The sequence below is a fragment of the Podarcis erhardii genome (genome assembly GCF_964252035.2).
Source record: "Podarcis erhardii genome assembly, chromosome: 5".
NCBI lineage: Eukaryota > Metazoa > Chordata > Lepidosauria > Squamata > Lacertidae > Podarcis > Podarcis erhardii.
Window position 1 is genome coordinate 15,712,267 of NC_138509.1, and position 18,747 is coordinate 15,731,013.

At 42.0% G+C, this 18,747-nt stretch overlaps 1 protein-coding gene across 2 annotated transcripts in view; it reads left to right on the forward strand.

Annotated features, from left to right (window-relative positions):
- The window catches only part of ADK (adenosine kinase), a 199,744-nt gene that overhangs the window by 159,251 nt on the left and 21,746 nt on the right, over positions 1-18,747 (forward strand). For both annotated transcript variants that reach the window (XM_081864403.1, XM_081864404.1), the window contains exon 9: positions 3,041-3,155. In XM_081864403.1, coding sequence (XP_081720529.1) covers positions 3,041-3,155 — 115 coding nt within the window. The remainder of the gene's footprint in view (positions 1-3,040; positions 3,156-18,747) is intronic.

The following is an 18,747-nucleotide window of genomic DNA, read 5'->3' on the forward strand; positions in this document are numbered from 1 at the left end:
GGCTTTCCATTTGGAGGAAAAATCCACTCTCCCCACCTTCACTCTAAAGTGGTATGTTGAGCAAAAAGCTGTCTAAAACTGGATTAAAATAAAGAATTAACATAAAACTGCAGAGCAGTAAGATTCCATGGTAGCAAAAAGAGCAAACTTTGCCATCAACTGTAAGTAGAGACAAAGAGAACCATTTTCACATGGCACCCAAAACTAGCACCTGGGGAGAATTTCACAACTGGGGTGCCACCACAGGAAAGGACCTGTCCCAAAGTACCACCCAATGTGCCTCTGGGGGTAGAAGTACTTAATGACTAGGCAGATTCCCCTGGGAGCAGAGAGTGCTTTTTAGGTATTTGTTGTGCCTGGCAAGCTTTGTTCCACTGCTACTTGTATAACTCAAAAGAAGATGCAATAAAAGAATGTCATAACTGTTTGTACTGCATAGAGAAATTTTGTAAAAACCTGCAGCTTTGTACTTTGACTGATTAAGGCTACTACTAGACATTATGGGAGAGGCATGACTGCCACCAAAAACAGCTCTACATTTCCTCCTTTCTGTGGTAACTTCTAATAAAATGATCCGTATGCCTTTTTAAATTAGTCTGCCATAAACTTTGGAGACAAATAACCATGGTTTTATTTCCTGGTTAAGGTCAGTTATACCTGGCACTATGTTTTGGATAATATATATTTTAACAAAAAATCAAAAGGGGGGGGGGGAATCTCAGGCAATAAAAAGGATTCAGAAATATGCAGTGAGAAAAGGCAGTTTGCATGCTGATGAGATAAGCAACATAACCTCCTGTAAGATGATCTATGGTTTTCTGGGACTATGCAGGCTCTGGGAGAGGAGCTTGTAACTGTTTTCTCCTTCCTGGTCTGTTTTACTCCCACTCCGCAGTGCGCTGAGCCACAAGCCAAGATTTGGCTTTGCAAGTTATCTGAACCCAACCTTGTGGTTAAGTTCTCTCCTCCCTAACCACGAGCTGTAACTAAGGCTTGTTCCTGGCTACAGCTTGTGGTTACCGAGGAGAGAGCTTAAGTCCAGGATCAGATGACATGCTAAGCCAAACCTTGCCTTATCTAAGTGCTTCATGGGGGTGAAAAAAAGACTGGGAAGAAGCAAGGCAGCTGAGAGCTCTTCTTCAGGAGCTCATATATTTGTGTGGCTTACTGGGATATGCAAACCAGGCCAGAGCAGGGCAAAGCAAAAAGCAAACTAGGTGATGGGAATTGCTGGTACAGGTCTTAAAAGATGTCCCTGCTAAGGATGTAAAACGAAGAGCCTTTTGTACTTTGTGTAGTATTGCAAGAAAGTCAAATTGGTTCTAGTGGGATTCTGGACACAATTAATTAAAACCACTTCAAATATAAGAGGATCGTGCTAAACAGATGACAGCTTACAATATGCGGTGCAAGAATTTGTATGTCATAGAGTCGGACTGATTTGTACAATCATCCGAAAGTTTTGGATTTCTTAGTATAGATTGGATTTATCTGTAACGACACTGACAGGTTGTAAACGAACATGCCAAAGGAGGGCCAACTTACACATGATGAGGGTAATCTTTGATTGGATCTCCTGTATGTTTTACTTGTTTAATCAGGCACAGGAGGCACAAAATTTGATTAGAACAATAATTCTGGGGGACATTAACCTTTTCTTCCGTGTAATTTCTTCAGCCTCCATGGTTTTTCCTCCCATCCCCACAGTGCTGCACGAGTGGAGCAGAGCCGTCTGGAGGATTTTCACCCCATATTCTGCACTGCCAAAGAGCCTAGGTTCACTAGCATCTGTAGCGTCAAATTCTTCAGACTCAGTTTTTCATTTTCTCAAGTGGGCACCGGGATACCACCAAGTGGCTTATCATCCTCCAATCCCTTGAAGGCGGGGGGGGGGGGAGTCATCACTCCCAGAAGATCTTTGAGTTGTCCCTTCCTTAGAGTGGCAGTTCATTTCTCCTACCTTCCTTGAAAGGGACCTGGTTTTACTGGTGCTCTCCCTGTATTCCACAAGTACTGTGCCCTGATTCTTTATTTGTTCTTATTGTCCAAGGTGGAGAGATCAGGCACCACTGATAGGTATTCCATCTTTTTAGCTAAAATAAAGGAACAACTTGGAGGCTGGGCTTATCTGTAGGTAGCCTAAGGCCTCATAGGGCAGGGACAGAAAACACTTTTGTTAGCTTGAGGGATTTACTCCTGTCCAATATCACCTTGGTACAGATCTTTGTTTCCAGTCTCTCCATGATGCCCCTTTTGTTCTTCTCTGCCAATGAGGATGATGGCTGACAGTGAACAGAAAGCCATTCGAAGGGGTAAGGGCTGAAGCAAGGGTTGGGGTAGAAACCCATAACCCACCCATCCACCCGCCTTGTGCTGCAAGCTGCCTAAAACGCTTAGTAGACATAAATGCAGCTGTTCATTTGTGGATCAACTAACAAAGTGAAGAAAACCATGTATGTTCACTTTGGGGAGAACAGTGAGATTTTCCAATCACGTTAGGAGACAAACTTATCTCTCTTAGTGTAAGAATTAATGGCAGCCAAACGGCAATGACGCCAAATTCCTTGCAGAAAAATTGTATTATTATGAAGTTACAGGGAAACACTGTAATTCTAGAAAAACGTGGGCAACACTAATGTACATGAAGTTTAGTATCAAGAGTGAAGTGATACAACTTTGGAAAATGTTAATCCGTGCATTTTAGAAATGCAAGAGAGATCAGGAAAGTAGTGCTTGCTTTCTGTTTCACTGACCCTTGTTGGTGTAGGCGTGTGCCCTATGCCGCCTTTTCTTAACATTTTTTTCACTCTCTCCTGCTTCTAAGTGGAGTGGATGTTTCCACATTCATCTTAAGACAAACTGAATCCAACCGCATTTAAACCAAACAAGGTTCCCAAACCACAGTTTGAACCCGAATGGAAAAGTCCATTTTCATATCTAAAGTATTTTCCTTACATTATTCAAATAAAGTTATAATCTCAAGTGTGCTGTTTTGTACTACGTACAATACATCTTTTGTTTTTCTTTTTTGTGTCACCAGACTGAGGACATTAAGGAGATAGCCCGGAAAGCACAAGCCTTGCCCAAAGCGAACCTGAAAAGACAGCGGGTTGTCGTATTCACCCAAGGGAAAGAAGACACTATTATGGCCACAGGTACGTAGTTTCTAAGCATTATATCCAAGGTATATAAGGGAATGGCACTCCATTCAGCATTGGTTGGGTCTCAGTGGGCCGCCACGTTTCAGAAAGGATGTGGACAAATGAAAGGGTTCCAAGCAAGGAACAAAGTTGATTAAAGATTTGGAATATATGGTGTCTGAGCATGAAGTGCACTTGAAAAAGAAGGTGGGGGCGGACAGGCAAAGAAGCATAAGAACAGCTGTTCTGGGAAACAAAGAGAAGATTGGCTGAACATTTGAGTGTATGTTAGCCATGGCTTAAATCCAGGGGAATCCCGCTTTTGTAGGACAGAACTAGTACTTCAGGAGTTTCTTGAAAACTATGATGATATAATTACCAATAACAATACGAATCTTAATACTAATATGCTCTGGTTAGTATCCAATGGTGTTTCCTCTGCTGATGGGGGAAGCCTTCAGAACAAGTTTTAGGGAGGCTGGGGTGTGGGGGAAGAATCACCATAAATTGCCTTCCACCCCATTCCACTGACAGATGCTCCCCATCATCAGAGGGAATACCGCAGGATATATAATATATATTGCTTCTCCAAAATGTTGCATAAAATTGAGTTTATTGTACTAATGGCCACAATCCAGCACTGCTTGGAATTTTAATCATCCTTGCATGTGCACACCTAACACAAGACCTGCTTGTTGATTGTTTTTGTGTGTGTGTGTGTGTGTGTGTGTGTGTCTATGTATTTTAAGATCAGTGATGTATATTATAATGTGAGTTGCTTCTTACAAAGCAGGTTGAAAATATTGATTCAAATTATTTTTATTCTGGTTTTATACATTGAGCATTAGCTACTGAATTAGGTTGGCCACGAGCAGGAGTTCACCATACAACAGCTGCTAAAACAGTTAATTCTTTTAAGAGGCGGCAATGGAAATGAAAGTGTGTACTGTGAAGTGAATTTCCAGTTGCTTTTATTTGAAAATCCCACTCTAAGGGTTTCCCAGTTGGCAATTTCCCCATCTTCTGAAAGTGGGCAGGAGGTGCTTTTGTGAGGAAGAAATGATGATATGTGATATTCCAATTTAAGCATTACAAACATGACTGTCTGGGGGGCTTTACATCTTCTTTTTAATTTAGATTGCCCGTGCTTGTTTATTAAACAGTGCTGTGGCTTGCTAACCTATGCAGCAGGGAATACTGTTTGCCATTTGTTTCTGTGCACCACAATGTATTTACATACAGTTCAGTACTCTATTGCTTCATCTGTGGTGATGAGCTGCATAACCCTAACCTTACCGCTACTACTGCTAAAACATTTACTCCAGTGGCAAGAGTTTTGTTGGATATTTCATAGGTCATAGAGGTTATACGGGAGCTATCCACACAATGAATGTGAATTTTAATCATGGCAGACACTTGCGTAAGAACCCCGCAGCGTATTGATACACAATGTTCATTTTTGCTGCCATGGGACTTCCTATATTGCTTCTGCTTCTGAGTCAGCTTTGTCTTAAACCAGCTTTTAAAAACTCAGTATGAGAGCAGTCCGCTCCCTCCCAAATTAATTTATGACCATTCCTTCTGGGACAACTTCAGAATTTAAACAAACCTCCCTGCCTTCTATGGCTGGCTGAACCAAGATGATAATAAGGGCCATTTATGCATACATGTTAGTAGCTTCTGTCACTAAGCATTTGTTTCATTCTTCGAGCTGGAAGTGATAGTATATCCATTAATCCACTCTAAAATACTCTCTCTTTTTTGTAATTAGAAGTGTATTTGAGGACTAATGTTTTCTAAACTGTGCTGTTTGTTCCTTATGAAAATCAAGTCAAAAGAGGGGATGCCCTTCCTCTTTTTTTAAAAAAACTAAATATGCCTAATAAATTCAAGATGGATAGAGAAGTGTATGCCACAGTGTCAGCTCCATAAGCAAACATGATAAATGTTAAGTCGGTTTTGAGCCCAGGGATAAGCTGTTCAGCACACAAGCGTAGCCGAATCTCTTTGCCGTGTTGTTATTCGTGGCAGCCAAATAAATGTCAATAATAAAAGAGAATTAAAGATTTTCATTTCCCAGAGGCAGTCCCTCTAATACGGCTTGATCTTCCATTTCATTTGTAATTCGTTCTTGTGTCAGGACGCAGCCATTCACCAGGCAGTGTGTGACATGAAGTCGTTTAATAATGATTAAGAACATAAAAATGCATGGCCTGTGGGGCAATTCTCCAAAGATATACCAATTTGTTATTATTTCCTCCATACACACTCATACACCCTTCCTCTCCTCTTGAATATGGATCAGCCTCCTCCAGCCCCACAAACCGTACATTATAAAATGGTTTATGAGAGATGGGCTAATGGCAATGGGCACTACTAGCATGCTCATGAAGGTGTGTGCTTTAAGCCACCCAGTTGAGAGAATTTTCTACTCCTTAACAGCAGACGAGTTGCCTTCATAATCTAGCCTTTGTCCTGTGGCTCAAGCAACTTAGATAACAGTGAATGTTTGACTTTGGGGGGATAAAACTGTCATTGAAATTCTACTCAATATTGATCCAGAGCAGATTCCAATGTATAGTTAGCAGAATAAAAACTTAAACACGTTGCAGGATTCCCCAGAAATAGACCAGAGGCAATTGTATTTCATCCAGCAGAGGAAGGAACTCATTCTGACTAGGTTGACATTAACGTGCTCTACAGATAGATTAGCTAAGACACCATATACAGTGAGGGGGGAAAGTATTTGATCCACTGCTAAATTTGCCCGTTTGCCCTCTGACAAAGAAATGACCAGGTGCTTCTAATCTCAGCTCCTTACATACAGTGAAGATACCAGGTAGCCTGACATCTGGCTGGTTGACAGGGGATCAAATACTTATTTCACTCGTTATAATGCACATCAATCTCTGACTTTTGTCTTCTGGGTTCCTGGGTGTTTTCCTGTTGTTATTCTGTCTCTCACAGCTACAATAAACCTACCATTAACATTATGGACCGGTCATTTCTTCGTCAGAGGACAAACGGGCAAATTTAGCGGGGGATCAGATACTTTCCCCCCTCACTGTAGAACGTGCGCTACTTTGATTTTGGATGAGGCCAAGGTTAAGTTGTTCACTGACACACAAGACATTAGAAAGAGATAGCTTGCTGATTTGTTTAAAAATGGTACCCATTGTTCAGTGTGTCAAAAGGGTAGGTGGTTTGCTTTTTAACAAGGTTTTCAAAGGTACTGAAAAAAGATGCTGAAAGTGCTGTCTTGGGCAAAGATGTGTCAACTCAACGGATGTATAATTATTCTGGGGGAGCAGACAATTGTGTGGAAAAGCTGTGGTCTTAGGGGGCTTCCCCTCCCCCCCCAAAAGACACCCTTCCACCTAAAACTATCTGAATCCAAATATAGTCCTTGTTCTTTCATGCACAGGGCCCTAGTACTTTAATAGCACGGTTCAAGAGCAGTGCAAGCCTCTCTATCTCATCGAAAGCCTCCCACCTGAACTCAGGATCTCCTTGCAGATTGCTTGAATAAAGCTTTTTCATAATAGATTGTTTGCATGAAAACCTACACTCACACAGGAAGTTACCTGTGTGGGAGAGGAATTTGTGTCAATTTCCCCACCTCAGTGTGGCATCTTTGGTCTCCTGTGAATGTACATAGGTAAAGGTAAAGGGACCCCTGACCATTAGGTCCAGTCGTGACCGACTCTGGGGTTGCGGCGCTCATCTCGCTTTATTGGCTGAGGGAGCTGGCGTACAGCTTCCTGGTCATGTGGCCAGCATGACTAAGCAGCTTCTAGTGAACCAGAGCAGCGCACGGAAACGCTGTTTACCTTCCCGCCGGAGCGGTACCTATTTATCTACTTGCACTTTGACGTGCTTTTGAACTGCTAGGTTGGCAGGAGCAGGGACCGAGCAACGGGAGCTCACCCCGTCGCGGGGATTTGAACCGCCAACCTTCTGATCGGCAAGTCCTAGGCTCTGTGGTTTAACCCACAGCACCATGGTGTTCCACATCACTGTTTACTGCACTGGAGTTAATTTCCTCAAAAAAAAAATAATCACTTGTAGTTATACTCCACCATTAGTTATGGGTAGGGTGAAATCTTACAGCCCAGTTGAAGCACACTCACAGAAAACATGTGTATTTATAATACATTTGTATTGTTTCCTAAAATACATATATTTTGTATAGCTGCTCTCAAGGGAAGGGCTCTACTTAACTTCTTATAGCAAATCATTGGAAAAGGACCCAGACTTCTCCCCTTTCTTCAACTCAGATATTCATAGTAATGGTTGACATTCATTGTACCAGAAGACAATGCAGAATCAAATACAGAGAGAGTAATAAAGGGAAAATCCAGATGTGTTGAAATTAGTCAGCCCCTGCCATTTACTTTAAAGTGGGATTGCCTGTAAATTTGGGCACTGAAATTAAAGCAGACATATCATAAATTTACCATATCATAAATTTATCAAGTTTCCTTCTTCTGCAGTAATAACAGACTCAGATTTAAAAGCTGACTTCTGTAGCCAGCTTAATGATAGATCAATAATATGTTGCTGTTAACAATTTTTTTCTTGCAGGATGCAGAAAGATCAATGTCTGTGGTGCCTGAGGTCATGATCAATACTTTTAATAAAACTTCCCTTTTTTTTTACCTTTGTACGCTTTTGCTTTTATTAATGTGCATCTCTTTTGTTTCAGACCATTAATGGTTTTCTGATAATGTCATGCTGCCCAAGGTTGAGGCTGGTTTGAATTTAAACCTCTAGTTAACAGTGATTAAATCTGCTGGCATGCCTTACCTTGTAGAAGACATTAGCATTTGAATACAGTTCTGGTATTATTTAAGCTCAAATGTGCATGTGTGTTTCAAGCATTTTGGAAAGGGTAATTTACAAATAAGTGTCTTTATTAAGCAATAATGTTCTTGTTAGTAATGCAACAAACTATTACTGATGCTCTCTCTATTGAGAGCTAGTGCAGATGTTCAGAAAGGGGTGTGGAACAATGCTATTGAGACCATATCATTTCTGAATGTGCACAGCCTCCTGCCAAACATCTGGCTGATTCTTCCCCCTACATTTTAAAGGGATACAGTCTCAAGAGGACTGTAGCACATGCTCCCCCCCCCCCCATGTTTCGATTGCCTCAGTATTTTTCAAACAACCTCAAGTGATGATGTTTTGCTGCTTTGTTTTTTATAGATTTGAGATATATGGTTAACATACTTTGGCCGCAGTTAACAATTCTGTCAAGCAAAAGATCCATGCTTTGAAGCCTTAATGTGAAATATTTATGCAGCTTGCTATTATTGCTCCACACAAACATTCACACAGAAATTGCTTTACCGCCTTTGGGATTTGATCGCTCACATCATAGTCATCCAATTAGACAAAGTGGCCATTGGTTCAGGTCCTTGTGAGTTTGCATTAAATAATTTAATATTTAGTTACGGCTGATGCCACCGGAGTCATACATTTTCCGTGTTTGATGATGACAATGATTACACTTCCTAATAGTCCTTTTACAGTCTCATGAAAACAAAATGAGAACGTTATGTATGGAATGGTTCTTAACTGTCTTCATCTTGGGATATTCTCTTTGCTGGCCTTTGTACAGAAGGTGCTGAAGTTTGGAGGCGAAGGGGCTTGATCCCTCGGTGACCCTCATACCATGTACAGTGGTACCTCAGGTTAAGTGCTTAATTCATTCCGGAGGTCTGTACTTAACCTGAAACTGTTCTTAACCTGAAGCACACTTTAGCTAATGGGGCCTCCTGCTGCTGCTGCGCCGCCGGAGCACAATTTCTGTTCTCATCCTGAAGCAAAGTTCTTAACCTGAAGCACTATTTCTGGCTTACCGGAGTCTGTAACCTGAAGTGTATGTAACCTGAAGCGTATGTAACCTGAGGTACCACTGTATAGGTTTCAAATACAGTGGTACCTCCGGTTAAGTACTTAATTCGTTCTGGAGGTCTGTTCTTAACCTGAAACTGTTCTTAACCTGAAGCACCACTTTAGCTAATGGGGCCTCCTGCTGCCGCCACACCGCCGGAGCACGATTTCTGTTCTCACCCTGAAGCAAAGTTCTTAACCCAAGGTGCTATTTCTGGGTTAGCAGAGTTTGTAACCTGAAGCATATGTAACCCAAGGTACCACTATGCAGTGGTACCTCTGGATGCGAATAGGATCCATTCCGGAGCCCCGTTTGCATCCAGAGCAGAACACAGCCCGTGTCTGGGCGTGCGCAGGTCATGATTCGCCGCCTCTGCACATGTGCGTGATGTCATTTTGAGCGTCTGCGCATACGCGAGCAGCGAAACCTGGAAGTAACCCGTTCCGTTACTTCCGGGTCGTCGCAGAGCGCAACCCGAAAATGCTGAACCCGAAGCTGCTGTAACCCGAGGTAGGACTGTACTGCATAGTCTTGATCTGCTTAGAAACATTACTTGAAAACTTGGGTTAATTTCCATTTTTAATTTGTTGCTGTAGCCCTCATCTTGTGACTGGAGTTGAAACAGAATTGTGGGAATGCTTGCGGAAACAGGGCTTATAAGAAGGTCCCGGCAGAGGCAATGTTGTGATCCCGGGGTGGGGGTGGGGTACAGCTCAAGTCTAAAAGTGGCAGCCAAGAATCTGAAGGGCTAGAAGCAGGAAACTTGTTCAATATAAGCAGATGTTTGCGTTCCAGAAGGCAGCAGAGGCCTGGCTGGTGGTATTTTATATGTCTGTAGTGGATCCAGGAGGCTGTCTTCTCAACGCAGAGTACTAACCACTATACGATCACTATACGAGCCTTTGATTATTTTTAACAAAAGTTACCAGGGATCCTGCAGATGAGCTTGTGGGCTGACTTAGCACCTTGGTCGTGTTTTCTTGGGTACACTTTTTCAAAGACTCCATTTCAAGCTCTGGACTGGGATAAATACAGCCAAATCGAAGTTTGGCTCTCCCAGACCCAAGTCACACAGTTGCATGTGACATTTCAGCAGCTTCACATGTGTCAGGTTTGCGAGGGGGGGAAGAAATGTGGTTGCTCATGCCCAAGCATGAAAATGCAGAAGTTCATGCTAGTTCCTGTCTATAAAATGGGTGGAAGTCAGGTGCCTTTGTATTAATTCCCTCTGAATTAATACATTGACTCATGTTTTGTTAATTTTAAGACTTCGGTTGCATTCTATGGCCTTTTAAATGTGTTTGTTGGAGGCGGTTGTTGGTTTATTTTTGCTTGTCTTTTATTATGCATTTTCTGTGCTTATTTTGTATTCTTATGTTGTGAAACCACCCCACACACACACCCGTGATCTTCGGATGAAGGGTGGCATGCAGATTAAACAAACAAACAAAATAAATTGACATTGGGGGGGGGAGGGAGGAACTAGTGTGAATATTTTAGTGAATCATAGTATTCTAAATCCGGCTCCAATATTTGCATGTTAAACCCTAATAAGCCCTGGGCCAAATGTGGTGGCTGTTAGAAGTTATTCACAAAAAAAGTAGCAGAATTCAATTTGGATAACAGATATAAAAACTGCCATAAGCTGGTTATTCTCTGCTCTCTCCCTTCGCATTGCCACCTGCTCAGGCAGTTCCATAGTGCTGTTTGTACAATATATTGTTGTCAGTGACAACTGAACAAGAATTCTATAAGCAGTTGGCTATCAAATAGTGGCAAATTTAAAAGCTATGCAAATTGTGCTAGGACAGCCCAGCTTGTTTCAGCCTTCTTTTCTCTATTATCATATCAATTGAGTAAGCTCATACCAGACAAAGCGAGGTTATGGGAACCACCTAGAGCATCACGCACCATTAAACATCAATGCCGCATACATGAACATCTGCAACACCGATTTTATTAACAGGATATAGTGGGAGGGGGATAAACAGCTTTCTTAATCACTTCATTGTAAAAAAAACACAAAACCCCCACGAACCCACAATATCCTAATGCTTGCATTGTTTATCAACAGCAAATTCTCCAATAATTGTGTAATTATAGTCAGCCAAATTACAGTACCTATTGCACTCACTTGGTTTCTGTACAGATCTCTTGAAGTTCCATCTGCAAGCACTTCAGCAAGCAGTAACTACTAATGATATTCCTTTTTACTGCTCCTTGCATTGACAGGTGGGGATGTTTGCTTCCTTTTTACTGTGACTAGTTTGTGGCTCTTGCCAGAGGATTTTGTCTTACTTGCTCAGAACGGTTTAAAAGTTTCAGAATCATTAGAAACATTACCTGAGGCTTTCGATAACACAAGATTAGCGTATGTAACTGAGCTAGAAATCTGGAAGAAAATGGGTAGCATACATTCAAAGTGTGCGTTACCAAACATAAAACAGTACCGTACAATAAAAAATGCAGAATAAAACTGCAAAACTATAGCTGGAATAATAAAGTAGCAGCATGAAGATATTGTTTCAATTAAAAGCAAAGCAAGAAGCATCTGACTAAATACTGAAAGCTTTTTGAATTAAAAAGATATTCAGTATAAAGTAGGCCCGCAACTTACAGAGGGGTTTCTTTCTGGGGATTGCACCTTAAGCCAAAATGGTGTATAGCTAAAACTCATTGGGTCTAGTGGTGGTTGCTATCGCCAAAGTTGTTTTTCCTGGAATCCCACCTCCATGCCACTACCAATAAGTCCCATTTTCTTGTGCTTGCTGTCTAATTCCATGTATGAGTAGAACATAGAACAAGACTTCTGAAACTGATCCTAATTAAGTGTTGGGGAAGTTGATTCCTTAGGTAACCTGATTAATGAGCCAGCTTTAAAAGCCAACATTTGTTGTTATTTAGTCGTTTAGTCGTGTCCTACACTTTGCGACCCCATGGACCAGAGCATGCCAGGCACTCCTGTCTTCCACTGCCTCCCACAGTTTGGTCAAATTCATGTTTGGAGCTTCGAGAACACTGCCCAACCATCTTGTCCTCTGTCGTCCCCTTCTCCTTGTGCCCTCAATCTCTCCCAGCATCAGGGTCTTTTCCAGGGAGTCTTCTCTTCTCATGAGGTAGCCAGAGTATTGGCTCCCCAGCTTCAGGATTTGTCCTTCCAGTGAGCACTCAGGGCTGATTTCTTTCAGAATGGATAGGTTTGGTCTTCTTGCAGTCCCTGGGACTCTCAAGAGGCTCCTCCAGCACCATAATTCAAAAGCATCCATTCTTCGGCGATCAGCCTTCTTTATGGTCCAGCTCTCACTTCCATACATCACTACTGGGAAAACCATAGCTTTAACGATACGGACCTTTGTTGGCAAGGTGATGTCTCTGCTTTTTAAGATGCTGCCTAGGTTTGTCATCACTTTTCTCCCAAGAAGCAGGCATCTTTTAATTTCGTGACTGCTGTCACCATCTGCAGTGATCATGGAGCCCAAGAAAGTAAAATCTCTCACTGTCAACATTAAAGCCAACATTAGCACTTTAATTTGAGCCCAGTAACAGGTTGGTAACTGACATAGCTGGAACAAAGCCAGAGTTAGGTGCTCTGATCTTCAGGGTAAAATCTATGTGATGCTGCTCACTTGCTTGCAAATGGTTAGTCACTTTCTTCCAGATTCAAAAGTTATTTATACCCTTGAAACATAAGATGCTCTTTATATCCATTGTTATCGTCTCCCAGACTTGCAGTAGGAGGGAGGGCAGTTTGCACTATCTGCCCACTTCAGGCTTTCCAGTGCCTTAGATGAGTTCCACCAATAGTGTTCCAGTTATGCCATTGAAGTAGCCATGTAGACTGGGAATGATCTCTTGATTTCTAACAAACCTTTTCCTACCCTAGAATTCCTGAAGGGTGCTGTGGCTTTGCAATCTCCTTTTCTTTGGTCTCCCAGTCTGTATTCTGGGACCAGAGGAAGTGTCTTACCACAATCTGCATTGGGGCTCCAAATTAGCTCGGTACCTCTATGTCACAAAATCATGATCAGGTTTTCCAGCTCTCTGGAACTTTTCATCTGGCAGGATGTTAATCAGAAAGGAACTGGGAGTGGTATTGTTACTCCCTAGGCTGCTGTTTGTAACCGTCTTGAACTGGAACTCTGGAGAAGGAATGCTTGTCCCTCGGAGCAAACTATTCCTTCATTCTATGTACTAATCCACATAGAAACTTGGGAGGTGTTTTTTGTCATGTAGCCTGGTCCCTAATTGTTAAAGGCTTTTAAATGCCCCAACCAGCACTTTGAATTGGGGCCTGGAAGCCGCTTTAGATGATGAAGCGCTGCCTTAATATGTTCAAATGTTTCATTCCGGTTAGTTATCCTGCAGCCGTTTTCCGGACCTCTTTAAGAGGCAACCCCACAAGCAATACATAGTAATCCATCTTCCAGTGGATTACTGAAAGCAGAATGTGTCTTCTACCACGACAGTGAATGACATGGCCACCGCTGACAAGAATCCCAAAAAGAGGTTCCCTGCATGACATTATGTGGAGCGTACAGAGAATTCCTGCCCTAGGGTCCTTGCAGCAAAAAAATCCCTTCCTCCCTATTCATAGTGATGAATGCTTGGCTAATAAGTGACAATTCTGCACCCTTTAAGGCAAGGAAAGAGAATTGTACATTTGGCTAATTTATGAATAGAAAGTCGCCTATGCCCTTTTAAAATATGTGGGGGGTTTACAGACTGCTTGATCTGGCTTTTGCCGGCATTTGTTTTTTGTGTGAAAAGCCTTCAGCGCTTCCATCTTGGCAGAAAGATTCAAGATGTGCACTTTTTGAAAAACACAACAGTGTTCAGCTGCATGTGGAACGTACTGATGAACGCCGAGCTTACCCAAGTAGCTGTCTCGGCAGTCAGCAGGAATAAAATGGCAACAAAGCCGAAGGATAAAAGAAATGTTGACAGAACAAGGTGAGCCAAAAGATGATAAACACCTGTGGGGGGAAACAGGTGCCAGTATAAATGTGGCGCTTTGTACATGTGGCACCATGTTGCTTCATCTCCATATCAGAAAGGACATCCTGCCTTCAAAAAAATACATAGCAAGAAGAGTCTCTGTTAGAGTTCAGGGTCGTGTCATTAGTTGTTTTAGAAAACTCGCTTTCAAGTACAGCTGTGAAATTGCATATAAAGAAATTAAACTTAAAGGCAATTGGTGAAAGGTAATTCCAGCTAGTCTCACCTGTAAGACAGTGTTATCTGTATCTCTCCAGGTAGATTTTCATTGGAAGCCGCCCAGAGTGGCTGGGGAAATGCAGCCAGATGGGCGGGATATAAATAATAAATTATTATTATTATTATTATTGCGAACAGAAACCAGAATCAAAGGCCTAGAAGGGCCTACAGGCAAAATGGCCCAGCCTCACTCCCAAAGAGAGGTCAAGCCTTAGATAGTTGAATCATTATGTTAAGTGTGGTGGTTGTCACAGGCAGCAGTTGTTTGGATCCTTAAAGTAGAGTTGAAGAACCTGCTCCTATCGCCCCTCACTATTGGCCATGCTGTCTGGGGCTGATGGGAGTTGGAGTCGGACATCTGGAAGGCCACAGGTTCCCATCCTCGCCTATGCTGTTTCTCAAACTTGGGTCTCCAGCTCTTGTTGGACTACAACTCCCACCATCCTTGACCACTGGTCATGCTAGCTAGGGATGATGGGAGTTGTAGTCCAACAACAGCTGGAGACCCAAGTTTGAGAAACGTTGCAATGGTGTGGAATTTCTCAGCTATCCAATTTACTGCAAGGAGGGAGTGCCGTTTTAATCATCTGCCTCTGGCTGGCTCTCAGAGAGCACCACAGAAAACTCTCTGTAAGTCACAAGTACACTACAGAAAATTACTTTCAGCATAAATTAACAAGAGGGTTCATGCCAATGAACCACTGCTGATAGGGGAGGTCAGGAGTCCCCATGTTTGTGTCCTATCATCTCCGTGATTTCCGAAATTGCAGGCAATAACTTGCATCAGAGGACTTTGTCGGGCTGGGCAGTAGGTTTCCCCACAAACGTTTTGCCTATCACTGGCAAAACATATCAACCCTTATTGTAACTCAATAGCTTGTTGACTTGATAATTTGAGTAACACAGAACATTAAGCCAAATACACAGGAACAGTAAATGAAAGGATACAGCTCAATTGATTTCAGCCGATTCCCGCTGCATGAGCGCACACAGATAATGTAGCCCCTTATCTGTACAGTAAATCAATTTCTATTTTCCTCCCTTTGCTCTTCATTCATAATAATTAGTAGCTCCAAGGAGAAAAATGTCCACAGATTTGACAAAGTATTTAGTTTTTGTCCTTTTGCCAGAATGTTCCCAACATGCTATTTTCCACACATGCTTGCTTAAATTTGGAGGGGGGTAGTTTAAAAAAAATAAAAAATAGATTAATGGGTCAAAAAGGAAAACCTAAAACCAAAATGCAGTTAGATAATAGTGCTGTAAAGCAATGTATTAAAATAGGAGTAATTTAAAATGACAGGCTATGTCATAAACTTGACTACATTCCTGAAAAGTGAAAGAGGGATATTTTTAATTTATGCCTTCTAGCCTAGTTGGCTGTTGAATTCATATTGAGCAACATGATGGGTATTTTTATAGTTTTACTGTAAATTGTTGGGGGAGGGGAGTATCTTACTAAGCCACATTCTGTTTCTTTTATGAGTAGCTTTATCCCAGAGCTATGTTTTTAAAGGTTTGCTGTGCAAACGCACGATTCAGGAGCTCTTGCTAGAAAATGCCTGTCAAAACTGTGATTATCATAACTAGCATCCTAATGAGTTGTGTTCCATATGTGGGAAATAATCTATAAACTAAATAAACTGTTGCATAATTTATACTAAAATGTGCATATAATTATTTTGAAGGGAGGTAAATCCTATACATTCCAATTACAGCAGCAATTAAGTGAAATCATTTGGATACTAATTAGGTGATCCTAAAAGGATCATAGACTTGTGTACTTAATTATCAAAGGAACAATCAACAACTCATTTAGGATGAATAAATTTGTTTCATTTGGAGGGTCAGATCCTTCACTGGTTTCTAATGCCACTCTTTCAGAATTAATTCCACTGAGATCAGTGTGATTTACTCCATGTTTTGATGCAGTTGGGAGCTGAATCTAACCCTTAGGGATTAGCAGAAATTTCAAATCTCATTGTACAAGCATCATCTTCTCCTTCATATAGATATAAAAGCTACATGAGTCTTGAGAAAAGCCACTTAGTAAGCAAACCTCTGTTCTTAGAAGCAGGAAAAAAATTAGTAGTCTGCGGAGATCTTAATTAAAGGAAACAGAGTTTACAAAGCCTGAGGGAGGAATTGGTGGAACCAAAAGAAGATTATAACCCTGTAATTTTACTAAACACATCAGTGATAAAATCAGAAATAAGGGTTTAAATGTGTACCTGTAGTAGGGCACGACAGCAGCCGTGTTCAGACAATCAAATCCTGACTTAAAAACCCAATATTTGCAGAAGCTCTGTTCACCTACCTGTAGCATTTGCCTGCTTCATTTGTCTCTTCAGCTGGCAAATAAGTCAGGAAGCCACTTAACCACAGATTTCCATGGCATCCAAATGAGAAACTGGGATGTGTTGGCACTTGAGAGTTTACCCTTACAAAAGTAACTTTATACATTTACCCACATTCTGCTATGCTGTAATTTTTATAGGGATATACCATCCAACTTTACGTCCGGAGACCTCAGATGAATTCTTTGCCTTCATCTTAATGGGCAAATTCTAAGCCTCAGCATAGCTGTCAACTTTTCCCTTTTCTTGCGAGGAATCCTATTCGGAATACAGTGGTGCCTCGCAAGACGAAATTAATCCGTTCCGTTAGGCTCTTCGTATAGCGGTTTTTTCGTCTTGCGAAGCAAGCCCATTGACAGCTTAGCAACAGTTAATATAGATTGGAAAACTCCATCTTTGCCCACTAGGTTTGCTTTTAATAGGAGTTGGAACTGTTCCACTGAACTGCCAAAACACACCACTTCTCCATGCTATCAACACGGCTGCTCAAGTCAGAAGTCAGAACTACAAGTTTCTGTTTATTTGGTCTACCGTTCATCAGCATCAAATACAATGTAGGGTTATCAAGACGGCCACAGCAGAGAGAGAGAGAGAGAAAAGACAAAATACCTGCACATATATTATGCCTTTTGAAATGAGACTATAACGAAATCCACAAACAATCAGAAATAGTTTAAAATGCAGGCAATTCTGACTTGTAACTCAGCTCCCCTTTAACAATTAAGACCTAGATAATTCATGATGAATAAATTTATTTCATATGGAGGAGGGTCAGATCCTCCTCTAGTTTCTAATGCCACTTTTTCAGAATTAGTTCCACCAAGATCAGTGTGGTTTTCTGTGATCTGAGGTTCATAGCTGTCAACGTTCCCCTTTTTTAAAGGGAAATTCCTTTACAGTGGTGCCCCGCAAGACGAACGCCTCGCAAGACGGAAAACCCGCTAGACGAAAGGGTTTTCCGTTTTGGAGGCGCTTCGCAAAACGAATTTCCCTATGGGCTTGCTTCGCAAGACGAAATGTCTTGCGAGTTCCTGCGGGTTTTTCCCCCTTCCCCCCCCTTTTCCTAAGCCCTAAGCCGCTTATCAGCTGATCCGCTGATAAGCCGCTTATCAGCTGATCCGCTAAAAGCCGCTAAACCGCTAATAGCGCTAATCCGCTAAGCTGTCAATGGGCTTGCTTCGCAAGACGAAAAAACCGCTATACGAAGAGCCTCACGGAACGGATTAATTTCGTCTTGCGAGGCACCACTGTACCTGTATTTAAAACATTTATATCCCTCCTTTTAAATGAATTTTCAAAGTGGCTAACAGTAGGAGGTAAGCAGACTTCACTGTAAAACCACAACAGAAATTAAAACAAAAAACAGTGAACTAATTGCAATTTGGTAGTGCCATTAGCAACAAACCCTATAAAAAGCTGGGGGGGGGGGACTTTCTATTTTAATCTAAAAATCAGCCTGACAAGTAGAGCAAATTCCAAAGGCACGGTGAAATCTGGGCATAGCTGTCAACTTACAGATTTGAAAATAAGGGACCAGCAGCCTTGAAAATAAGGGACCAGCAGCCAAAATAAGGGACCTGCAGCCTCACCTGTTCCAGGCACTGCAGTCTTCCTGTCCTCCTGCAGTCTGGTCAAACTCATGCTGGTAGCTTCGAGAACACTGTCCAACCAACTTTGTAACCAGAGGTTCAACTGAATAGAATCTGAATCACATGCACCACAAGGCCTATGCAGCCTCAACTTAAGATGGCTCCCCGGCCTGGCTTTGCACTGCAAAGTTTGCAGCAGCACGTGCAACAAAATGGCATCCAGCATTCAAAAACCCCCTCAGCTTGCATTAACTAGCCACACACAAGGCATGCAAGCTCCACCCCCAGTCGTTCTTAGACTTCTTATTGGGTGAGCAACACAGCCAAGCAATACAGTTGGAGCCTCCCTCCTCCCTGGCCTGCAGGGAGGAAGGGAGAGGAGCTGCTTCCTTTGAAATTTAAGGGACATCATTTAAGGGACATTTAAGGGACATTTAAGGGACATCCAGCAATAAGGGACAGCAGTGGGACATGGCGCTGGAATAACGGACTGTCCCTTCAAATAAAGGACACTTGACAGCTATGAATCTGGGTGGGTTTTTTTTTCT